Consider the following 25,089-nt stretch of genomic DNA (forward strand, 5'->3'; position numbering starts at 1 on the left):
AACCAACAATTTTGAAAATTGGGCAGAAACAGTCCCAAGAGCTGGTTTATATTTAGGTTCTTTTTAAGTCTAATGTGAATTTTCTGGGACAGTAATTGCCTCAAGAGGCACCAGAGAGTCAGTTTAGGTGCTGCTGGTGGTGGTTTGATGCTCCAGAGCCATCACCTATGGATTTCAGAGTGAAGAGTGGGGGCGACGGTAGGGGCGGGATCTGTAATAGAGCAGATGTTGTCAACAACTGAACTGAACTCTGACAAACAGTATCCTCCATTCCTATCTTACTGGTTCGAGCATTATTTCTCCTCAGTTAGGGAATGGCCCTACACAAACAGGCTTTCCAGATATCAGAAGCCTAGTGCTGGGTCCTTCTGAGAGCATGTGAAGATAGGCATGCCCAGCTCTGTCCAGATTTCTTACGTATTACATTTGCAAACATTGTTAGACCATGTCATTTTGTTGCTCAAAATTCTGCAGAAGCTTCTGTCTCACTCAGAGTAAAACCAAAGGCTTCCATCGGCTTACCTGTTACCTCTCGCCTCTTGCTTTCACTTCCCTTGCCTGCTTCAGGGATGCTTTCCTTGGGCACACTAGCCAAATACAGCAGGTCCTCGAGTAACATAGTTGCCTTCACCATCAATTTGTATAATATTGTTGAGGAAAAAAAGCCAATTCCAAGCCCGAGCCACTGTCTCTGTAGAGTCTGCACATTCTCCCCGTCCCATCTATGTCTCCGTGAGTTTTCTCTTGGGACTCCAGTTTCCTGCCACATCTCAAGGATGTGCACTTAGGGTAGTTGGCATGTCTGCATTGACCCAGTCTGAGTGAGTATGAGTGTGTGTGAGTGGGTTGGAAAATCATTTCTTTACTTTTTATTCATCTTTTTTAAATGTCTGTATAGCTCACACTTACCTCAGTAAGTAACATTAGAAGTGTTCGGGTCTTTATTTAGAAGTTTGGTGATGTTTTTGTGACCAGAAATATGCTATAAGAACTTAACAAATATACCTATCCATATATAAAAAATTTACAAATACATATAATATAATTTATAAATAAGTAAAAATACATAAATTTGAGCAAGCTCAAATATTTTAGTATTGGGTATACATAATCAAAAAAAATTAGCCACTGTTCAACATGATACCTTTTTTAAGAAATGGAGCCAAATTTACTACTGGCCTTCAAATTAAAAAGTTCCATCTTTAAAAAAGAATTAAGATAAGATAATTTAATTTCCAAATAGTTTTGAAATGTCATCAAATTCCTACAGTAATATGTTGTTTAAATGCCTGACAATGGGTGTGGGGAACACAGGTTGATTCTTTCATTTAGACTCTGAGGGATGACACTTTTCTTTTATGATTTTCTCAAAAATTGAATGACAGCATCACAAACAGTATTTCCAGATTAAGCAGTGTATCTCTGATATTTGAAATCCAAAAATATTTTTAAAGAAGATGAATATAATAATATAGCAAAAGAAAAATTACAGGTAAGAAGAACTGATTAAAAAGAAAAAAGGACAAGTAATGAAGGCCCAAAACAGAAAGCAAGAAACTATTCCAGAAGGACAGCAGATGTGGTTAGAGAACTAACCCATAGTTAGTCAGGAATATATTCTGAATTATTGAAATCTGAGTGACTCTCATATTCTATTAAATAGGAAAAATCGTATTGAACTAAATATTAAAAGCAGTGAAGATCTAGGGAACATTAGTCTTGCCTATTGTTAGCTTCCTTCAGTGTATGTATCTGTCTTCTTTCCATAAACTCATATTACCTCTCCCATCACCCACCATGACCACCCTGCTAGTGCTTTTCACAGAGTAAACTCCCAATAAAGATTTTAACAAATGAGTCAAAAAACACACCCATGACTAGAGCTGTTTGTATAGCACAATCAGACCATGGAGTGAAAAGTGAAAGTTAAGCTAGTATTTTAAATTGATGTCGGTTATTCTAATTTCATTCTAACAAATGCGATTATGGCACTACTCAGTACCAGGCATGGTGTTTGCCACCGGGAACAGAAGGGACCCAGTCTTTGTCCTCAAGCAGCTGACCATTTTGTGGGGGAAATGGGCTAGAATATAATAGCCCATAATGCACTGAGATTTCTCCTAGAAGAATGAAAAATGTGCCAGGGACTGTGTGGAAGGAATAGGGCAGTGAAAAAAATCTGCCTGGGAACATCAGGGAAGATGACATTTGAACAAAGCCTTAGAGGATATACAGGATGTTTTCAAAAGAAAAAGTAAAGCTAAAGGGAGGGAACAGCATGAATAAAGGCAGAGACATGAGGACAGCAGTGCTAACCTGAATGTGAAGAGATCAGTGTAGTGAGAATTAGAGGCAGTGTTTGGACTTTATCTTGAAGATGATGGCAAATTATTGTAGGCTATATATAGATTTTTAAAAAATTTTTAAGTAACGATTGACATGCATAAATCTGGTGAAAATTCAGAGCATGAATTCAATCTAGGAGCAGGGAAATCATTTAGGAAGCTACAAAAATAATCCAGACCACTCTAAAAGTATAGAATTGGGAAGACATGGTGGGTTCAGCAAGGATAGAACCAATTCAAAAGACGTTTCGGATTCTAAAATCAACAGAACTAGATGCCTTTATGTTGAGATGATAGGAAAGAACAAGGACACAACGTTGGCTGCCAAGTTGGACCATATTAATTATTACAGACTGCAGGAGGGAGGAATGAGTTGCCTTTTGTTTTTATTTCAGTGATGAAGATGGCTATTGTCAAGGAGATGCTGGGTTTGATTCACTTCTATTTTATTAAATATCATTTATATATTCATATAACATAAATTTTACTTTTGGGGGGAACTGTACTGTTCTACGAGTTTTAACACATGTATAGATTCATGTAACCACCACTACAATCGGTTTCATGCCTCAAACTCTCTTGTACTGCCCTTCGTTGTCAAACCTTCCTTGACTCTTAACAACTAACAATTGGTTCACCATCCCTATAATTTTGCCTTTTCCAAATTGTCACATAAATGAAATCAGATGTACCTTTTTTGAGATTGACTTTCTTCACTCAGCATAATGCCTTTAAGATTCATCCCAATTGTTTTGTGTATCAAAAGTTTGCCTTATTTTTAATTGTTGAGTAGTATTCTATCATATGGGTGCACCATAGGTTGCTTATCCATTCACTTTTGAAGGACATTTGGATTGTTTTAAGTTGCTAGCAATTATGAATACAACTGTTGTAAAACTTTTTCCCCCTCTTAGAAAGCAGAGATGTGGGGTTTTTTTCCATTTTTTTTTTAAATGAGGTAAACTATATATAACATAAAATCAAACCATTTTAAGTGTACAGTTGGGTGGCATTAAGTTATAAACATTTTTGTACAAGTTTTTATGTAAACATAAATTTGCATTTATTTAAAGTAAATATATAGTAGTAAGGTCACTTGAGTGTGTCTTTAAATTTATAAGAAACTGCTAAACTGTTTTCCACAGTGACTGTACCACTTTGTATTTCGCCATCAATGTATGAGAGCTCCAGCTGCTCCATATCTTTGCCAGTACTGGGCAGTAACAGGGTTTTCCACCATTCCAGGTGTGTAGTGTTATCTCATTTTGGTTTAATTTGCATTTCACTAACTGCTAATTACATTAAGTATCTTGCCAAGCTCTTTTTAAAAAAATTTTCTTTCTTTAGGGGGAGGGATGAGGAGGGAGGGAGGGAGGAGGGAGGGAGGGGGAGGGCGGGAGGGTATGGGGGAGAGGGAGGGAGGGAGGGGAGGGAGGGGAGGGAGGGAGGGCGGGAGGTGTGAGTGATGGAGGGGTGGAGTTCGGGCGATAGAGGAGTAGAGAGAGCTGATAGCTCTAGCATCTCTCTTCTCTCTGTAGTCTCTATCTCGTATCTATAGCTCCACTCTCTCCCTCACTCCCTTCCCTTCCCTTTCTTTCTTTCTTTCTTTCTTTCTTTCTTTCTTTCTTTCTTTCTTTCTTTCTTTCTTTCTTTCTTTCTTTTTTCCTTTCTTTCTTCCTTTCTTTCTGCCATCAATACATCTTTGTGAAGTGTCTGTTCAAATCTTTTGCCTATTTTAAAACTAGATTATTTGTTTTTCTTCTGTTAAGTTTTTAGAATTGTTTATATATAGTATAGTGTGACTTCTAAGTATTTTATCTCAGTTAGTAGTTTGACTTTTCATGTATTTTGCAAAGCAAATATTTTTAATTTTGATGAAGTTCAATTTATCATTTTTTCTTACATGGATTATGTTTTTGGTGTCATAGCTAAGAACTCTTTTCTAACACAAAGCCACAAAGAATTCACCCCTTTGTTTTTCTAAAAGTTTTATAATTTTACATTTACAGTTATGATCCATTTAAAATTATTTTTATATAAACCGTGAAGTTTAAATTGAGATTCACTTTTCCTTTTAACATATAAACATCTATTTGTTCCATTGCCAATTGTTGAAAGGACTATCTTTTCTCCATTTAATTGCCTTTATACCTTTGTCAAAAATGAGTTGGTCTTGTCTGTTCCTGGACTGTATTCTGTTCTACTGATCTATGTGTCTGTTCTTCTGCCCATACAACATTGTTTTGAATGCTGGACTAGTGTAATATGTCTTAAAATCAGTAGTATGAGTTCTCTACCATTTTTCTTTTTTCTTTTCATAATTGCTTTTGTTATTTTAGTTTGCCTTTCCATATAAATTTTAGAATCACCTTGTCTATCTACAAAAAATCCTGCTTGGATTTTTATTGAAATTGCACTAAATTTAGAGATCAATTTGTGGAGAATTTACATCTTAATTATATTTAGTACTTCAGTCTATAAACATGGTATATCCATTTATCTAGGTTTTCTATGATTACTTTGATTAGAATTTTGTGGTTATCACCATATATATCTTTATATATTTGACTAGATTTATAAGTAAGGATTTCTTTTTATTTATTTAAATAAAAATTTTAAAAAATTGAGTTCTAATTGTTCAGTGCTGGTTTACAAAAATACAATTGTTTTCTCTTTCTCTATTCATATTTATCTAGAGAACTGATGAGTTAAAATCAACAAGAAATCCAATAGTAAATACATTCATCTCTGTAGCCATCAGTTATATTATTTTTAAGAGAGTTACTATTTCTACCTTGCTTTTCTTTGTTTTTTAAAATTGGAGTATAATTGACATGGAACATTATATTAGTTTCGGGTATACAACATAACGATTTGATATTTCTACATTTTGCAAAATGATCACGACAATAAGTCTAGTTAATATCTGTCACCATATATAGTTACAAATTTTTTTCTTGTAATGAGAATGTTTAAGATTTTCTCTTAGCAACTTTCAAATATCCAACACAGTACTATTAACTATAGTCACTATGCTATACATTACATGTTCATGGTGTACTTATTTTATAATTGGAAGTCTATACCTTTAGACCTCCTTCATCCATTCCTTACCCCACCTCTGGCAACCACCAATCTGTTCTCTGTATATCTGAGCTTTTTTTTTTTTGAAATTCCACACATAAGTGAGCTCATTCAGTATTTGTCTTTGTCTAACTTACTTCACTTAGCATAATTCCATCAAAGTCCACTCCTGTTGTCCCAAATGGCAAGATTTTATTCTTTTTTTTTTTAATGGCTGAAAAATATTTCAGTGTGTTTGTGTGTGTGTGTGTGTGTGTGTGTGTGTGTGCATCAGACTTTCTTTATCCATTCATCCATCAATGGACACTTAGTTTGGTTCCACACCTTGGCTATTGTAAATAATGCTACAGTGAACATGGGAATGTATATGTAATTTTTGAATTAGTATTTTCTTTGATTAAATATCCAGAAGTGAAATTGCTGGATCATACACTAGTTCTATTTTTAATATTTTTGAGGAACCTCAGTACTATTTTCCATAATGGCTGTACCAATTTACATTCTCATCAACAGTGCACAAGGGTTCAATTTTCTCCACATCTTTGCCAATACTTATCATTTCTTGTCTTTTTGATAATAACAATTCTAATAAGTGTGAGGTGATATCTCATCGTGGTGATGATTAATTATGTTAAGCATCTTTTCATGTACCTGTTGGCCATTTACAACTTCTTTGGATAAAATCGATTCTCTGCCCACTTTTTAATCACATTTTTTCTGCACAGGTGATTTTTATGCTGCCCTGAATCCTATGATCACTTATTAGTTCTAAGAGGATTTTTCTTTGTAGATTTCTTGGGATTTTCTACATAGGCAATCATATTATCTACGAATAGGCAGTTTTATTTCTTCCTTTGTGAGTTGGATTTCTTTTATTTCTGCTTCTTGCATTATTGCACTATCTAGAGCTTTCAGTATGACATTGAAAAGAAATGGCAAAAGCAGACATCATCGTCTTTTTCCCAATCTTAGCAATAAAGCATTTCATCTTTTATCATTAAGTATGACACTCTTTATTAGGTTTATAAAGAGTTACTTCTAGTTCTAATTTGTTGAGTGTTTTTTTAAATCATGAATATTGAATTTTATCAAATTTTTTTGCATCAAGTATATGATCATGTGCTGTTTCTTCTCTAGACCTTTGATATGATAGATTACATTGATTATTTTTGAATCTTAAATAGGCTTACATTCCAGGTATAAACCCCATTTGGTTGTGATTATGTTCTTCTTTTTACACACTGCTGGATTTGATTTGCTAATATTTTGTTGAGAAGTTTTGCAGCTATATTCATGAAGGATATTAATCTATAGTTTTCTTGCACTGTCTTTTTCCGGTTCTGGTATCAGGGTGTGATGGCCTCATATAATAGGTAATGAAGTCTTTCCTTCTCTTCTGTTTTCTGAAAGAGATTGTTTAAAATTAGTTTTATTTCAGCTTTAAATGTTTGGAAGAATTTGCCAGTGAAATCGTCTGACTGGAAGAATTATTTCGTTTGTTTTTAATTATGAATTCAATTTAGAGAAATAAATATAAGATTATTCAGGTCATATTTTTCTTCTTGGGTAAATTTTAATAGTTTGTTACTTTAAAGAGATTGCCACATTACTTCTAAGATTTTAATATTTTGTGTATAGAATTGTTTATAGCATTTCTTATCATTTCAATGTCTGTAGAGTCTCTAGTGACATCTCTTTCATTCTTAATGTTGGCAATTGGTATCTTCTTTCTGTTTTTATTTATCAGTCTGTCTAAGTGGCTTATGAATTTTATTGATCTTTTCAAAGAACCAGCTTTTCATTTTATTGATGTTTTTCTATTATTTTTGTTTTTAATTTATTAATTATTGCATTTATTAGCTCTTTCTTCTGCTTGCTTGGGGTTATTTGCTCATATTTCTGTTGTTTCTTAAGTCAGAGGCTTTAGTTGTTGATTTAACACCTTTCTTTCTAATAAGTATTTTAGTGCTATAAATTTGCATGTAAACACTGCTTTAGCTGTATCCTATACATTTCGATGTGTTGTGTTTTATTTTTATTCAACTGAAAATATTTTCCAATTTCCCTTGAGACACAGTTATAATAACTTTTAATGTATTTGCCATTTAATTCTAATATTAGTGTCATTTGGGGTTGGTTTTGATTGTTTAATCTCCTCGTTAGTGGTCCTGTTTTCTTCTTTACATGCCTCATCTGTAACAGAATGCCAAGCATTTTGAATTTAACTTTGTTGAGTGCTGGATATTTTTATATTCCTATAAACATTCTTGCACTTTGTTCTGGAACAGGGTTAAGTTACTTGGGAAAAGTTGGTTCTTTGTGGGTCTTGCTTTCAAGTTTTCTTGGATAGGACCAAATCAGCCTTTAGTGAAGGCTAATTGTTTTCCATTCATGTAGTAAACCCTTCTGCGTACTCTACCTGATGGCCCATAAATGAGGTTTTCCACTCTGGCGATGAGAACCATCTGCTATTTCTGGTACCATGTGAGCACTAGGAATTGGTCCTTTTGATTAAAATCTTGGGTAATTTTCTTCAGGCTTTGGTAGTTTCTTCACATGCATGTAAGACCAGTTCTTAGCTGAGTAATCAAGGGGACTCTGAAAATCTCGGGAGTACCCTCTCCATATAGCTCTCTCCCTGGTTCTTGGCCTTGTGAACCTTAGCTACCTTTGCCTTTGGACTACCACTTCTGTGCCCTCAACTCAGGAGGTCTGCGAGGCTCACCCTCAGTTCCCCCTTCTTCCATCAGTGGCTTGGAATATTTCTCCAGACAGTAAACTGAGGTGACCATAAGACTTATCTTAATTCTTTTGGTGAGAATAAAATACAGGTTGTTGTCCAGCAGGTGTTTGTAGAAGTGTTTGGAAGGGAATACAGGAGAATAAGGATATACTTGGTTAGCTCATCAGCTCAGCAATAAGGATTCTGCAGCCTCAGCACATGATGGCAGCACATGAGTAGATAAAACGGTGAGTCAGATTTCAAGAATGTGAAGGGCAATATCATCATCATCTTTACCACTACTATTTTATAGAACTCTTACTTTGAGATGGGGATGGAAGCTTCATGTGTATTTATCAAATTTAATCCTGGTGGTGGCCATGAAGGAGCTCTTTTCAGAGCCACTACCGGGGGAAGCATAATTCACTAACTGACCCACCTACTGTCCTCTGAATACACCATGTGTTCACCCAACTCCTCCCAGTCTGTTCCCAACCAGTGACTAAGCGAGCAGGAACACCAGCACAGGCCCATTACTGCGAGACATGAATGGTTTGGTCTGTAGGCCTCTTCATTGACCTTGCTGAATCTTCCTTAGAACTGGACCGTAATCTAAAACTTTCCCTACTCATACTCTCCTCTTTCCCTTTCACCCCCATGGCATCAGTCAGACCTACTTTTTGGTCTGACAGCTCTTTTAACCTCTTTCAGCACCTCAATCTCTATCACAGTTGTTTTTCCCAGTAAGTTTCTTGGGCATGTAAGCTGTCCTGGTGTCTGCTTCTCGGAGGCCCTGAGCTAGCACATTCCTCAAATAACTCTAGGAGGCAGGAATGCAATTTGTTATGAACTGACTGTATCCTTCTAAAATTCACATGTTGAATTCTTAACCTCCAATATGACTATATTTGGATATATGGCCTACCAGGAGGTAATTAAGGTTACCTGATATCATAAGGATGTGACCCCAACCTAGTAGGGCTGGTGTCCTTATAAGAAAAGACATCAGAGATCTCTCTCTTGCCAGATAAACAGAAGAAAGGCCATGTGAGGACACAGCCAGAAGGTGGCCATCTGTAAACCAAGAAGGGAGTTCTCACCTTGATCTTAGACTTCTGGCCTCTAAAACTGTGACAAAATGAATATCTTTTATTTAAGCCTCCTAGAGTGTGGTATTTCATTACAGCAACCTGAATGGTTGAATACACTGTTGTACCTATTGTACAGATGCAGTCACTGAAGATTGGACAGGGGAAGTAAACCTACTCGAGGTCACGCAAGTCATAATTTGATGAACCAGTATTAGAGTCCAGGCCAGTGTGACTATAAAATATAGATCATCTTATAACTATGATATCCTATCACTCCCTGGGCCATAGAGGATGGAGAGATGGTGGCTTCAGTGTGAGTGGAGACTTCAAAGGAGGATAAATTACTGAAGGAAGGTTTGGGAAGATGTGGAAGGGAATTTGGAGAACTCTTACTTTGCTTGCTGGTTGTTAAAGATGTGGGACTTGAGAGAGGAACAGTTTTTACTCACAAGAGAAGCCATTTCTTTAGATTAAGGTGAGAGCAGCATTTTGAGGAAGGAAAAAATATCCAGGTGATTCTTCTTCCTCAATTCTTAGAATTATTATGGCAGAGTCAAAGTCTTTAACGAAACAGACAAAATATTTCCTAATTAAGAAAATTCACATGGACAAGAATTTGGTTCTATCTGAATGCACCATTAGCTGTCACCATGTAAGGCTAGGAACAGCCCAATAGAAGTGAGTTACCAAATGTGTCTGCATGGAGACCCCAAGAAGTGCAAGCAAGAGCTCACTTAGGCCAGGGGAGTGTGAGCTGACAGAAAGAAGTGGTGGGAAAAACTCTCTTAGTGAACTTCTCAAAATACTTAGAGAGAGAGAACTAATACTGAAGAAATTCCAACTGTTGGTGACTAGACATAATATCTGAGCAATTATTGACTTTTTCTTATCATCACAAATGTTTTGGTGCCTTGTAGACACAGCTAAGATGTCGCAGATGTAAATAATTTAGTACTGTATTGTCATTTCTTGCTCAGTTGCCTTAAGCTCAACTTTAGCAAAATTCATCTTAGTTAAGTTGTGTTTTCAATACTTATTTGCTTTTAGTTGTAGACATGGCTTATTTTGCTTGTGAGATGATTTAATTAAAACTAGTTATTTCATAAGAAAAAAATGATGTATATCGTTTTATCTCCATATGTCTTGGAATCTTTCAAGCAGATAGAAATGCGATCCCTTAGAATCAGTTTTCCATTCTATCAACGACTGAGGTGGTTTAAGAAGAAATGACATTGCTTTTACTAAGTCCAAATGTTGTTTTATTTAACTATCTAGCTTCCTGGAAAATTCGATGTGTGCTGTGGGTGTGTGTGTTGTTCTTTTTGTTGGTAAACAGGAAGCCCTTGAAATGATATACAAGGATTTATACAAGGATATAAATCCAGGTTTTCTTGTAGTTTCTTTCTGGGTGGGTTTTCTTTTTCCTTTTGTTGCAGAGTCCTATACGAATTACCCAGCTTTTTGGGGGAAGATGTTCTGAGTGGCATCCCACAGACAATGTTATGACCATGGAATTTCAGTTTTTGGTTGACTGCTTGCAAAGAGGTTTTATTTGGACAGGACATTGGTTGGTTGTTTTTTTTTGTTTGTTTTGTTTTGTTTTTTTTTCACAGAGTATAGCTTTTCTTTTCTTTTTTTTTTTTTTCTTAAAGAAATTGCTTGTGGGAAAATAGTTCAGAGTATCTTATTAATGATTTTCCTCTTGAATTTTTGTTTATTTCCCACCCCATTCCTCAGATCTTTATAACTAAAAATGAACGTTGGTTCCTCATCATGGTTACAGAGGCTTAAATGTTTGTTGGTATGTGAGTTTGTTTATTAAAGTTTATGTGATTCCTTTTTTTTCTCTTTTTTTCCCCCCAGTGATCTCAGTTTCCTAAACATTGCATAATTTTTTAAAAATGTAGTAGATTATTATTTGGCCTCTCTGAACTTCGTGGTCATTGCTGTTTTTTACTTCAGTCACTCAGATTCTTTTATGAAATCAGTCCAACCTCCAAAGTTGTTTGTTCCTGGCTTTGACTCTGGGTGGAGGTGTGCTGTAATTTTCATGAACTTTGATGTTTTCTGTCTTGTGTAGGGTAGGACCTGACATTTTTCAGCACTTCTCCTGCAACCAGGGAAAACTGTGTATTTAATAAAGCCCTTGCAATTGACTGCTTAGTCCCTGATTCTTTTTGATATGTACAACTCTGTAATGGCTCTTGGCCAAGAGCTCTTATGCTTTTCCTGGAATGGGATGGTGGGAGTCAGGGGAGGGTAAAGAGAAAACAGAGGAACATAGGAGGTTGGCTCTTGAAAAGACCTTAAATAGGATCATCTAGTCCAAAGATATCAAATATGTGACACGAATACCATTGTTCTTCCCTCCCATACCTGTAGTAGATATCATTAATTGATTATGTCTCTTTTTCTGTTAAGCCATCCATGACCACACAATCTTTCTCGGCATGATATCCCAGGCTTCCACTAATATGCTAATGGAATTGGCATATGAGATGGAATCTCTATCAGTAGATCATAACATATCTCTAAAAACATCTGGAGATACAGGGAAGTTCAGAGTGAGGCAGAAGAGTTGCATACAAGAGCATAGGGTCTAGAGTGGCGTGGACCCCCGTACCATGGACCATACCAGTATTGGTCTGCAGCCTGTTAGGAACTGGGCCTCACAGCAGGAGGTGAGTGGCAGGTGAGTGAGCGAAGCTTCTTCTGTATTTGCAGCTGCTCTCCAGCGCTAGGATCACTGCCTCAACTCTACATCAGATCATCAGGCATTAGATTCTCATAGGAGCACTGGTCCCTGGTGCCAAAAAGGTTGCTGCTCTAGAATTGAATGACATGACCTCAAACCAAAGCCACAGCACTTGTTAGCTGTGTGATTTGGAACAAAGTTCTTAATCCTCGTGAGCCTGTTTCCTCATCAATAAGGTGTGGATGATAATAGAGGCCACATCATAAGACTTTTGGGGAGGTAAAAACAGAATACTCTACATGAAGCATTTAGCACAGTGCTTAGCAGCAGTGCTCAATAAATATGAACTGTTATTATCACTATCATTACTAGGGGAAGTGACTTGTTTGAGATTATAAAGCTAGTTAGGACTAGACGTTTCTCAACTTCAGCACTACTGACATTTAAATAGCCAGATACTTCTTTGTTGTGGGGGTGTCCAAGCATTATAGATGTTCTGGAGCATCTCTGTCTTCTACCCACTAGATGACAGTAACCCCACTCCAAAAATTGTGAGAAATGTCTCCAGACATTGTCAACTGTCCCTTGGGGGGCAAAGTTTTCCCTAGATAAGAACCACTGGACTAGACCCAACTTCACATATAAATTTATTTTTAATTTTTATTTTTCAATCACATTTGATATTCAATATTAATTTACATTAGTTTCAGGTGTACAACATAGTGGTTAGACTTTTATACAATTCATGAAGCGATCCCCTTGATTAGTCTAGTATATGCCTGTAATACATGGTTATTATAATATTACCTGTATATTTTTTTAATGTTAATATATTTGTGCCTGAACTCACTACCAGTGACGCTAATTCTGGTGCCAGAATTTTTCTTTCTTTCTTTCTTTTTTTTTTTTAATTCTTATCACTGGCTTTGATATCTCTGTCTTCATAATAGGCAACAACTTTTTCTACTTGCCAATATGTGGACAGTTTTGAGTAAAAGATTAATGACTCCAAGTTTTAATTGTGCTTTTGTAATGGAATTTAAAATAATGTCAAGGAAAATGCTCACAATAAAATTTTCAGTAATAACGGCTGTGTTTCAAATTGTATAACAACAATAACACAGGTATAATTAATTTGAGTTCTTATTATGTGTTAGATACTAGGCTCTGAGCTTAATGTTCCTGGTATCATTTGACTGATATGGTGCACAGGGCAAACATTATTATTCCCATTTTACAGATGATAGAACAGAGGCACAGAGTACCTTGCACAAGGTCCTTCAGCTACTATGTAGCATCCACCTTAGGCTATTTGTCTATAGAATACACAAACACACACGTGCTAGAGAAAGATCTGGAAGGATATATGCCCAGATGTTTACCTTGATTATTTATAGATGATAGGATTATGGCTGATTTTACTTATTACTTATGCTTACTGTTTTCTAAATTTTCTGCTATCAGTATTCATTATTTAAAAAAAGTATTAAAAAACAGTTATGATTATTGCAGTTCTTTTTATAAAACAAGTGATTAATTCTGTTTACAACAGTCTACCTCCTATTCATTTGATCTTGCTTATGATTGATTGAAAAGCAAAAAGATATATTTTAATTTCTCATGTTGGATACCAGAATGGAAACATACAGCCCCTAAATGTAACATAGAGCTATTTAGAAGTAGGGGGTGGTAGACATTTTTAAGTTGATTTTCCCCAAATAAGGATGTTCTGTAAGTAATCATATGGAATTTTAAAATAAACATATTACATGTTATAGATTCAAAAGAATGTTGTCCTTCAAGATTCCTACTTTGGGAAATTATATGTTTGTTTCAGCGATGCTACCAGTGAAACATCTTTTGAATTTCACTTTTGATTATTGCCTTTAAAGCTACTTTCTAAACCAAACAAGAAACCCAGGCTTCATTATTTAAGAAAAACATTAGGAATCACCCCATTTGGTTGCCCATTTCGCCTCCCCTACTGCTACCTCTGGCCCGCTTCCCGCCTAGGAATACTCTAAATTTCTGGTTGGTTATTTTCAAAAAATCAAACAGCCACGTGGACAAAATTTACCTTAAAAGGCAATGTTTAACCAGTGTCTTAATTTTCTCATGGAAATTCCAAAAAGGGAGATCCAAATGTGGTTTGATAAATGGAATCATTGTTGGAAAAAGTGCAGAGATCCTCAAGGTGACTACTTTTAAGTGTACTGCACACATTTGAAACCATAAATTCAGATATGAGTGTGTTCATTTGCATTATTATTTGCATTATAGTTATGCATCATGTGTTTCAATTCTGAATATTTTTGCCTGGCTTTATTCCCTATGGCATATGTTTCCAATTTTAAATAACTTTGAAAGATCTCCTAAGTGTGTCTGTTCATACAATTAAAAGGTCTTGGTTATTCTGGGGTCCAGGTGAAATTTTAACATGTGTAAATACATACATTGAGCTAAGAGACATACAGGTCACCAGAGGCCCAAGCTCTTCTTTGTCCGCTAGACCTGAAATGTGGGACTTGATGCTGGTGGAGTCTCAGGTGAGTTGTGATCCCAAGGTTGGCTCTCAAGACCCTTCGCAGCTGGTTCACTTCCATGGGACTCTGTCCCGACTTTCTTGGTCATCCCAGGAGCTCCTATTCAGCATGGTCACACTCATGTCTTTGGGTCCCTTTTAAGGGAAACTTTAATACCCATTTAAATCTCCCATTTCTGAGTTGGGTGTCATTATCATCATTTTATAGTGAAGGAAGAAAAAGCCAAAAGAGATAGGATCTCCTAATGGTAGTGATCTTGCCACTTAATCATTTGTTTGTTTGTTCATTCATCACTCAAATATTTAACTACCCACTATATGCCTCTGAGGAATTTGTAGTGAGCAAAAGTGAGCAGGTCTGCGGCCTCATGGAGCTTATTCCTAGGGAGGAAACCAGACAATAATCAAGAAACAAGTCAGGGAAGGTTCCTCTGAAGAGGTGACATTTCAGTTGAGAAATGAAGATTAGAAAGACTCAGTCATGTGAGGAGTTTGAGGAACAGCAAGGTGAAGGCTCCAGTGCCCCTTGCACAGTATGAAAGGCATAATTGTAGCATCAATACACAAAATAGGCATAAAATAATTTTACCCTAAGTAAAGCAATCATGACATAGGTGAATTTTAGAGAGAAAAATTTGTAAGGACACTAGAGAGTATGAAATACTAAACTATATTTTCTTTCGTTATAAACCAGAAAAGCCAACTTTATCATTGTCATATAACCAAGGAGCTACTGTAACTTTTTAAATATATTATTCAGTACTGAGCATGAGATGAAACTGTAAGAAAAATTAAGGTCTTCCTCTTTATGATTCTTTTTGCCCTACTATAAAGTCTTAGAATAATTTTACTGTATTGGACACTGGAGCAGAGTATTTTTGAGAGTGTATATGTTTGTGTGTTTGCTCTTCTCACATTATTTCTTTTCTGCATAAAGAGAGACCAAACTGTTTATAGGGGAGGTATAAACAAATAAACAAACAATTGGGTAATACACTTCCAAACATTGAGAAACATGTGACCTTTCAGCCAGCACAGAGATCTGTAAGGCAAGCAGCAGGCCAGCCATGCTTGATTCGTTTGGAGCATAGATGCTGCTGTTTCCTTAGGGATGACAATATAAATTAAACAGACATTATCATCTCTTCACCAGAATTCTAACTTCTGAATTCTGACCTAGAAAATGCACAATTTGTTCCCGTTGAGCATAAGATTCATGCTGCCCCAGCCTCTTCTGGAACAACCAGAGAAGATTTGATTGGCCTCTTCTACCTTTTGCTGTTTTGTGTCCTAAGACAAGCATTCCAGAAGATGATATTTTCTGTTGCCTGGAGGAAAGGCTGGTTTTGTTGTGCCAATTGGAGTCTTGTAGGTACGCCAGAATCATAATCTTTATTCCACCATTTCTCTCTGGGCCCTAAACTCTTTTCGTAGAATGCCATAGCTCACTTGCCACTAAGAGATATGTTCTCTTTCTCTCTCTCCCTCCCTCCTAAAATCACAAAATTTGACATCATTTTCTGAATCTTTCTAGGACCTATGTACTTATTCTAGTTAAGCTGGGGAGTCAATATGTTTCCAGAGTGGCCTAATCTTTCCACAAGTGCTATATTAAACTTCAAACTTCTCTGTAACTATTTTATCATTATTATTCATTTATTTTTCTATTTTTATCCCCTTCCTCAAAATCTACAAAAGTTTTATTTGGTATTTGCTTATTTGTTTAAGTGACAACTCTAACAAAATACATACTCTTTGTGGACCTGTTCAGTTTATATTGGTGGTTACGGTTTCTAGTTCCCTCAAAAAATGCTCAATTGAAAATTTACATATAATTATTCACAAGGCTATAAGCTCCATGAAGGCAAGTACTTTTATTTTTTGTTTACTCCTCTTCCCAAATGTCTAAAAACAGTGACTGGTACACAGTATCATGCAATGAATATGTGTTGAATGAAAGACTGACTAGAACTGATATCAGGCTTGCTGTGTGAAGGGCCCTGGCAGATGCCCACTTCTGCTTCTCACAAGAAGGTTCCTCCAAAGTTGAACTGAATCCCTAGAATCATGTTAGAGTGTAAAAGCATCAAAATTCTAAGATTAGCAAAAGTCTTTGAAACAAACACTTGTTTTTTTCCAAATCGTTCTATCAATCTAGTAGTCATTCAGACCCTTCCATTATTGTTCATTAAAATAGCAACAACATGCTGGGTTACATAAGTTTTTCAGGAACTGCAGAGAGAGGTTTGGGTTAGTATTGAGAAGGTGGAGTTTGTGATAGGCACCGACCCCTCCACATGATAAACTGTCTAGCTGGTTCCACAGCTTCCTACACCTGAGATGCAAATGCCTTGGGACTTCCTAGAGGAAGAGGAATTTTAATGAGAACATCTAGATGAAGTTTCCACCTAATTTAAATTCCATGTGTCATCTTATGAGATGTAATATCCTAAAGTTCTGATTCTATTCGTCGCCACTTCCTTTATTGCATTTTGTTTTTAGATTGAGATCTGTGAGTCTGACACAAACATCTGACATTGTTTATGGAGTCACTGACTTTAATAAAGTCTACTTAATCATGATGGAACAAGCTTTGCTGCCAATAGCTTTGTCAGAACTGAAAAGGTTTGATGGTGACTATGACTATGGAGTTACAGTCACAAAGCTCTGCTCTAGTTAAAAAGAACCTCATCTTAAGCCACCTTTTTCTTTAAAAGAAAATTATTGGCTACTCAATCACAGATAGAAATGAGACTGATTTCTGCTTTTCCTTGTGGGGAAAGTTATCAGATAAAAAAACAATGTCAGGGAGAGGAACGTTGGTGGCCCAGAGAGAGTCCTGCCTGCCTGCCCTGAGGGTGCTTGCAGTAGCAATTCTCACCTGAGGGCAATTTTGCCTCCTGGGGGACTTTTGGCAATATCACAGCTGGGGTTTATATATATATATATATATATAAATTTATATAAATACCTAAATTTATATATATATATATATATATAAATATCTATCTCCATCTTATTCTAGCATCAAGGATTGATCAATTGGAGGCAGACTTGATTTCAGAAGTGGGTGAGGCAGGCAGCCTAAGTGGAATGATTTGAAAGGCACTGAGAAAATCCAGATAAAATGTTCTACATCTGAGCTCCAAGGCCTAGAATTCCTTCAGTTAAAACCTGGAGAAGCTCTGAGAGAGTCAAGATTCCTGAATTTTGAATCAAGCTCTGCTTCTTCCAATGCACTAAAATTTGTTGAGCATTTACTCAGCTCCTAGCCCTGGGCTAACCACTGCAAATGCAATCCATCCTTTCAGCAACCCTGTAAGATGTGTGCAGAGTAACACATTTCTTATTCCACTACAAAACCATTAGAACTAATAAATAAATTCAGTATTCAGTCAAGTTGCAGGATACAAAATTAATATACAGAAATCAGTGGCATCCCTATACGCTGATAATAAACTAGTAGAAACAAAAATTAAGAAAACAATCACATTCACAATTATATCTAAAAAAGAAAAGTACCTAGGAATAAATTTGACTAAAGAGATGAAAGACCTGTACTTTGAAAGGTATAAGACACCAATGAAATTGAAGATGACACAAATAAATGGAACAATATGCCATGCTTATGGGTTGGAATAATTAATATCATTAAAATATTCATACTACCCAAAGCAATCTCCAGAGTCAATGCAATCGATATCAAAATATCAATGGCATTTTCACAGAGCTACAACAAATAATTCTAAAATTTATATGGAACCACACAAGACCTGAATAGCCAAAGTAATCTTAAGAAAGAACAAAGCTGGAGGTATCATGCTACCTGATATCAAACTATACTCCAAGACCAAAGCAATCAATATAGTATAGTCCTGGCACAAAAATAGACACATAGATCAATGGAACAGAATATATAGCCCAGAAATAAACCCATGCTTACATGGTCAATTACTCTATGACAAAAGAGGCAGGAATATACAATGGGGAAAAGACAGTCTCTTCAATAATGATGGGAAAATTGGACAGATACATGCAAAAAATGATGCTGGGCCACTTTATTACACCATATACAAAAATAAACTCAAGATGAATTAAAGACTTAAATATAAGGCCTAAAACCATAAAACTCCTACAGGAAAACATATGCAGTAAACTCTTTGATATTGGTCTTAGTAATTTTTTTTTTTTGGGGGGGGCGGTATCTCCTCAAGCAATGGCAACAAAAGAAAAATAAACAAGTGGGACTACATCAAACTAAAAAGCTTTTGCACATTAAGGAAACCATAAATAAAACAAAACAAAACAAAAAATCCTACTGAATGGAAGAAGATATTTGCAAATGATATGTCCAACAAAGGGTTAATATCCAAAAAACATAAATAATTCATACAACTCAATATCAAAAAAAAATTCAATTAAAAAATAGATAGAAGACATGAATATACATTTCTCCAAAGAAGATATACAGATGATCAACAAAGATGGAAAGATGCTCAACATCGCTAATTATCAGGGAAATGCAAATCAAAACCATGATGGGATATCACCTCAAACCTATTAGAATGGTTATTAACAAAAAGTCAGTAGCAAGTGTTGGCAAGAAAGTGGAGAAACAGGAACCCTCGTACATTGTTGGTGGGATTATAAATTGATGCAGACACCTTGGAAAAGAGTATGTACTTTCCTCAAAAATCTAAATATAAAGCTGCCATATGATCCAGCAATTCCACTTCTGGGCATTTATCTGAAGAAAACAAAACCACTAGTTCAAAAAGATACATGCACCCCTATGTTCACTGTAGCATTGTTTACAATAGCCAAGATATGGAAGCAAGCTAGGTGTCTATTGATAGAAGAATGGATAAAGAAAATGTGAACACACACCCATACATACAATAGAATATTACTCGGCCCTAAATAAATGAAATCTTGCCATTTGTAACAGCACGGATGGACCTAAAAGGCATTATGCTAAGCGAAATAAGTCAGACAGAGGAAAACAAATACTATATGATCTCACTTAAATGAGGAACCTAAAAAAAAAAATGAAAAAACAAAACAGAAATAGACCCACAGATACAGAGAACAAGCTGATTGTTGCCAGAGGGAAGATGGGTAAAAAAGGGGGCGGGGATTAATAAGTACACGCTTCCAATGATTGACTATTTTCCTTATGCTGTTTTACATCCCTATGATTTCCAAATAAGTCATGAGGATGTAAAGTACAGACGGTATAGGGAAAATAGTCAATAATATCATAATAACTTTGTATGGCAACAGATGGTTACGAGACTTTGTGTGATGATCACATCGTCAGGTAGATAATTGTCAAATCACTATGTTGTACCCCTGAAACTAATAAAATATTGTCAACTATACTTTAATAAAAAATAAATTTTAAAAGAAGATATGTGCAGTTACTACTGCTATTTTACCAAGGAGCAGATTGAAAAGGTTCAGGAACTTACTCAAAGTGACATGCTGGTAAGTGTGGTGCTGGGATTTTTACCTAGGTATGTTTGATGCCCAAGACACCCCAGTTACCAAGACTAGCTCTGAGGCGTTTCAGCTAACCTTTCTGTCACTATTTTCACTTGTGTAAAACCAGTAAGTTAAATTCCATGACCTCTAGGAACCTTTTGCAATGCCACAATGTCCTTTTTTGTTCATGTCATGTCCTCTTTTTTTTTAATTAAATATATTTGACATATAACATTGTATAACTTGAAGGTATAACCTGTTGTATAATCTGTTACTTTGATATATTTATATATTGTAATATGATTGCCTTTGTAGCTATATTTATTACATTACATGATTATAGTATAATTCTGTTGTCTATAGTCATTATATTACTGTTCATCTTGCCCTCTTTAAAATGGAGACAGTCCCAGTATAGATAATAATTAGAAATCCTCACAGAAGGATTCCAAACCTCAATGTATATCATAACCAGCTGGTGACCTTTTAAGAATACCTATTTCCATGGTCCCTCACCAACTGAGGACTATTTGGATAAAAATCTGGATTTTGTGACTCTCTTGAAAATTCAAAAGTTCTTCCTGCCTTGGGCTTCCTTTCTCAGTGAGGGCACTCAACATCTGCTCAACATTTTATTTGAGGCCTATGTGCTCTAATTCTCCACAGTACCCACTGCTCCCTGACTACACACAACCCACTTTAAATAATATAGGTTATGTGATTGGGTTCTCTAGGCCATGCCATCAGTCACCTAGTAAAACTTGTTAAAACACTGATTACTGGACCCCACTAATCTTCTGTAAGAAATCTTCTATCACTTTCCCATTTATTTATGCATGTTTACATATATATATTACATATATATATATCAATCACACATATATATGTATGTGTTATAATCCAATACTATTGTTATTTCTTTTCTTGTTCAAGATGTTTCAACTTTGGGCATTGGGGAGCTCTTTCAAGTTAGCTCCTATGCCTTTCCATAAGTCTCTCCACACCTTCTACTGTCTTTTTTTTTTTTTTTTTTTTTTTTTTTTTGCATTTCCTTTAGCACTTTGTGGCACAAGATACTCCAGGCTAATCTTGTATTTTCCCTGCGCCATCCCTGGAATTAACTAGTTTTTCAAGATCCCTAATTTCTTTTATTGGAGAAAGGTATTTAGAAAACAAGATCTGGGTGCTAGATGTGCTCATTGCTATTGGGGTGTATTTGTTGCTTCTAGCCCCTTTTAGTGGATGGAGCTAGGAAATATATGTATGTATATTAACTTACATATACATATACATAGAGGTCTATTTCTGTATTTATCTATAAATATAAATGTATATTTTTAAAAACTGTCCATATGGATACCTTAAGACTCCAATTCATTACCAAAGGATTCATCCTAGCCTTGGGGATATCAGAGTTTTAATCTTTATATGGCTTTTTAACTTTAACAGTGGCTCAAGAACATCCTGGGCCCAAGGGGTGGGGAGCTTCTCTTGATAGCTATTTGATAGATGTTACTAAAAAACAAACAAACAAACAAAAAAACTCCTGAACTTGGCATAACAAAAATTTCAGCCTACCCCCATGCTTATTATTCTTCAGCTCCTTTTAAAATCTTCTGTAATTTGGAACACACAACCTCACTGTGCCCGAAGGTGGGAAGACCTGCCTGCCTCATTTCTCTTCTCATACAAACACAGTTTGTCTCCAGCCCTACAGAACAATACCTATTGTAACACTGAGCTGGTACCTGTGGATTCTAAATTTAAGCCAAGACACTTCTCAGAGATTATAATCAGAACTTTGCTTTACATGTGAAATCTTATTTTAAATTCAGGTACACAATTACTCACTCAGAGACTTAATTATAGTGCCTTAGGACAGTATTAAAACAATAGTTTTAATTATTTTTTGGGTGGTTACAAAAGTAACTTGTTTTCTTGTTAGGAAGGTAAAGTGAGAACTTCACAGAAACAAATGAACCATCAGCAGTGAGGTTTACCTGTGGTTTCTACATGTTTATTGAGGAAGCAACCATACTTAGATGGGGTCCCCCTTCCTTTCATTATATTTAATGTAAATCTAGTGGTGCTTGGATGTGTCTTTACAAACTGTAGGGAACTGGAAAGAGAATCCAAACAGGATGGCTCATGGGCTGCCAGAGGCGTGGCCCCTCAGTGGTTTGGAAAACGTTCTCAGTTTTAAACAACAATACCTGTAATTATGGAGGCGTCATCCCTTCCATAAAAAAGAAAACAAAACAAAGAAAGCAAAGCCCTTCTACTAACATGGTGTAGTCATAGCATGTGTTCAGCCTTCCCAAAAGCTGTCTGGCATTTGTTTCTGGCATGATGGGGAATATCTTCCATCCTTCTCTGAACACTCATAAAACAATACAAAGGTAAACAATTGGAGGGGAATTAGCAGTCTCTTTGGGGCACCAGGAGAGAGAAGTCACCCTGTTATTAATGTTAAAGGAATTAATCATGGTTTACATAGGTGATTTGGTGGCTTAACTTTGCACGTGGTTGAAAACCAGGAACCGACGAAGTTTACAAAAGACACCAGTTCGGAGAACCAGGTACGGCATACAGCTAGTTTATAGGACTGTTGAGCAGTGTAAGGCTGGAAAGATTATTGAGATGGTGCGTATTATGTGAGAGGCTACGTGCACTGCAGATGTGTTTCTCAAACTTGTATGAGTGTCAGACTCAGCTGGGAAGATTTGTTAAAATGCAGATTTTGATTCAGTAGGTGTAGGGAGTGGACTGAGTCTGCATTTTTAACATACTCTCAGGTGGTGCCCATGCTACAGGTCAGCATATCTCATTTTGTATAGCAAGGCTCTAGATTGTTCTAGTTACCTCTGGCAAGTAGGATTGAGCTGCTGTACTCCCTTTATACGTCTTCAAATTACCAACATGTTGCACTGTGAATCTTCAGGGGCTACAGGACTACAACAGCTTTTTGGGGTGGAAGTACTTGGCCAAATGCTTCATTGTGCATTGTAGTTTATAGGGATTACAATCCACTGGGAATCACAGGGCAAAGAGTTATAGACTACAGTTATCAGCAAACTCTTTTCACCAGGACCAATTAGAAAAACATAAAAAATATTTGCAGGCCATGTTTATGTTTATAGAACTGTGCCCTTAAAAGGAAGAAAGCAGGAAATGCAATCTTTATAACTAAGGCCTCTCTTTGTGGTTAAAACTTCAGAAAATGAACTATTGTTTATAGTTTTAATGATGAGCCTCTGAGCAAGTTTTGTTGTTGGAGAAAACCCTTTTAAAACTGGGGTCTTTCACCATTCCTTGACTAGCTTTTCAAGCCACTCTATTATCAAATGTGATTTTTCCTAGAGTGTCTGATAATATTGTATACTTTAAAACAGGAGACCTCTGTTGATTTCTGGTGTGGACATACAGTGATATCAGAATGAAGAACACTTCTTTTGCCACTTACTGTGAAACACATTCTTTCATTATCCATTTTTCTCTTCTGGGAAGGAAAGAGAAGTTTTCATTTAAAGAAGAGTCTGTCCACTGTTACTAACCTCTCCCTTCTCTCTACTTCCTTTTTCTCTTCTCAGCCCTCCTCGCTTTACTTTTCTGTGTTTACCCCCACCTGGACATCTGCCACACCCGAGGGAGAGGTAAGGGTGAGTAGAGAGTTGAACTTGACCCTCGGTGGCCTCTGTTTCTCCTCTGTCTGTAAAGGGATATTTAGGTTGGCTGTTTCTGAAAAGCCAGACAGGCCACATAATGTCTGAGGATGAGTGTCCATCTCTTGTGAAGTGGAAAGCATGAGACTGAAATACATAAAGGCATCGAGTCCAGGCACCTGGGTTCTGATCCTTTTCCAACCACTAACCAATTATTTGCCCTTGGAGGGTGATTTAACCTTCCTGGGCCTTAGCTTTCTATTCGGTAATTTGATATAGTTAGTTATACCTGTTTCTCAAAGTGTAGGAATCTTGCCACCCGGATGGCATTAGATAATATTAAATCACATATTGAGAACAATACTCCCTCTGCAATCACTTTCAACCCTTCTGGTTGTCCACAAAAACAAAGAGAAAACCAATTCTCCATTGATACTCCTGCTATTAATACTTCTCAGTACTTGCCACTCTTTTTTAAAAAGTTATTTTTAATTTTTATATTTTTTGCCACTCTCCATTTCTAACAAAGAGAAGTCAATGGTTTAGTTTTCACTGCGATTGTTTTTAATTTATGGAGGGTGATACTGACTAGTAATAGAAAAATAAAAGTTGATTTAAAGGAAAATATTTGGACAATTACCATAATAACTATACTCTAATGAGTGTAGCATATTAATTATTTAGGAACTATTGTTATGTAGATATGGCAAAAGTTAGGAAGATGGTAATTGTAGTTTAAGAAACATTGAATTAGGTGATTTTAAAGTTTCTATTTACTCAAAACTTAGAAGAGCATTCAGGTATCTCATTACGTGGTAAACATACACTTCAGTTTCTGTTCCTCAAAATGTGCATCTATTCATTGACATATTTGCAGAACAAAGTTGGCGTTTGACTAATAGTTAATAGTACATGGCAGGGCACTAACATGTTCTGATACCTTTGGGAAAATTTTGGTCACAATTAACTATAATTTGCTAATTTTGCATTTACAATGGTCCCCCCCCCATTACTTAAAGTATCACAAAATGGGGACAAGCACCTTTGCCTTGTAATTAAAAATGAGACGATGTCAGGAACATCTGCTTAAAAAGGGATTTCTATTTGTTTTACCACCAAAAGGTGGCGTCCTACCCCCATGCCCTTTATTTAAAAATCCTTACTTTAACAAAAAGAAACTTCCAGTTGATTACTGATAAAGAAATTAAAATGTGCTCCCCATGAACGTAACGTGACAGTGTTGAAAATGAACAATATGTTAAACTGCAGTTAAGTTTCCCTCTAATGTAAGCCAAATGGACGTGGAGTTCTTTAATAAGACAGCACATTAGACAGTATCACATACAAAATTGAGTAAAATATATCATGGGATTTACAACTAGGATTTCCTTTTGTCTACAAAACTTGTTGCCAATCTGACTTAGGCCCCCACTTTCCAATGAATGTAGAATTTAAGGCAGTTAA

At 36.1% G+C, this 25,089-nt stretch overlaps 1 protein-coding gene across 1 annotated transcript in view; it reads left to right on the plus strand.

Annotated features, from left to right (window-relative positions):
- Positions 1 to 25,089, plus strand: part of EIF4E3 (eukaryotic translation initiation factor 4E family member 3) — a 192,704-nt gene that overhangs the window by 110,962 nt on the left and 56,653 nt on the right. The window contains exon 7 of the mRNA XM_036219381.1: positions 23,554 to 23,616. Coding sequence (XP_036075274.1) covers positions 23,554 to 23,616 — 63 coding nt within the window. The remainder of the gene's footprint in view (positions 1 to 23,553; positions 23,617 to 25,089) is intronic.

This window comes from Rousettus aegyptiacus, unplaced genomic scaffold (assembly GCF_014176215.1).
Source record: "Rousettus aegyptiacus isolate mRouAeg1 unplaced genomic scaffold, mRouAeg1.p scaffold_m13_p_4, whole genome shotgun sequence".
Classification (NCBI taxonomy): Eukaryota; Metazoa; Chordata; class Mammalia; order Chiroptera; family Pteropodidae; genus Rousettus; species Rousettus aegyptiacus.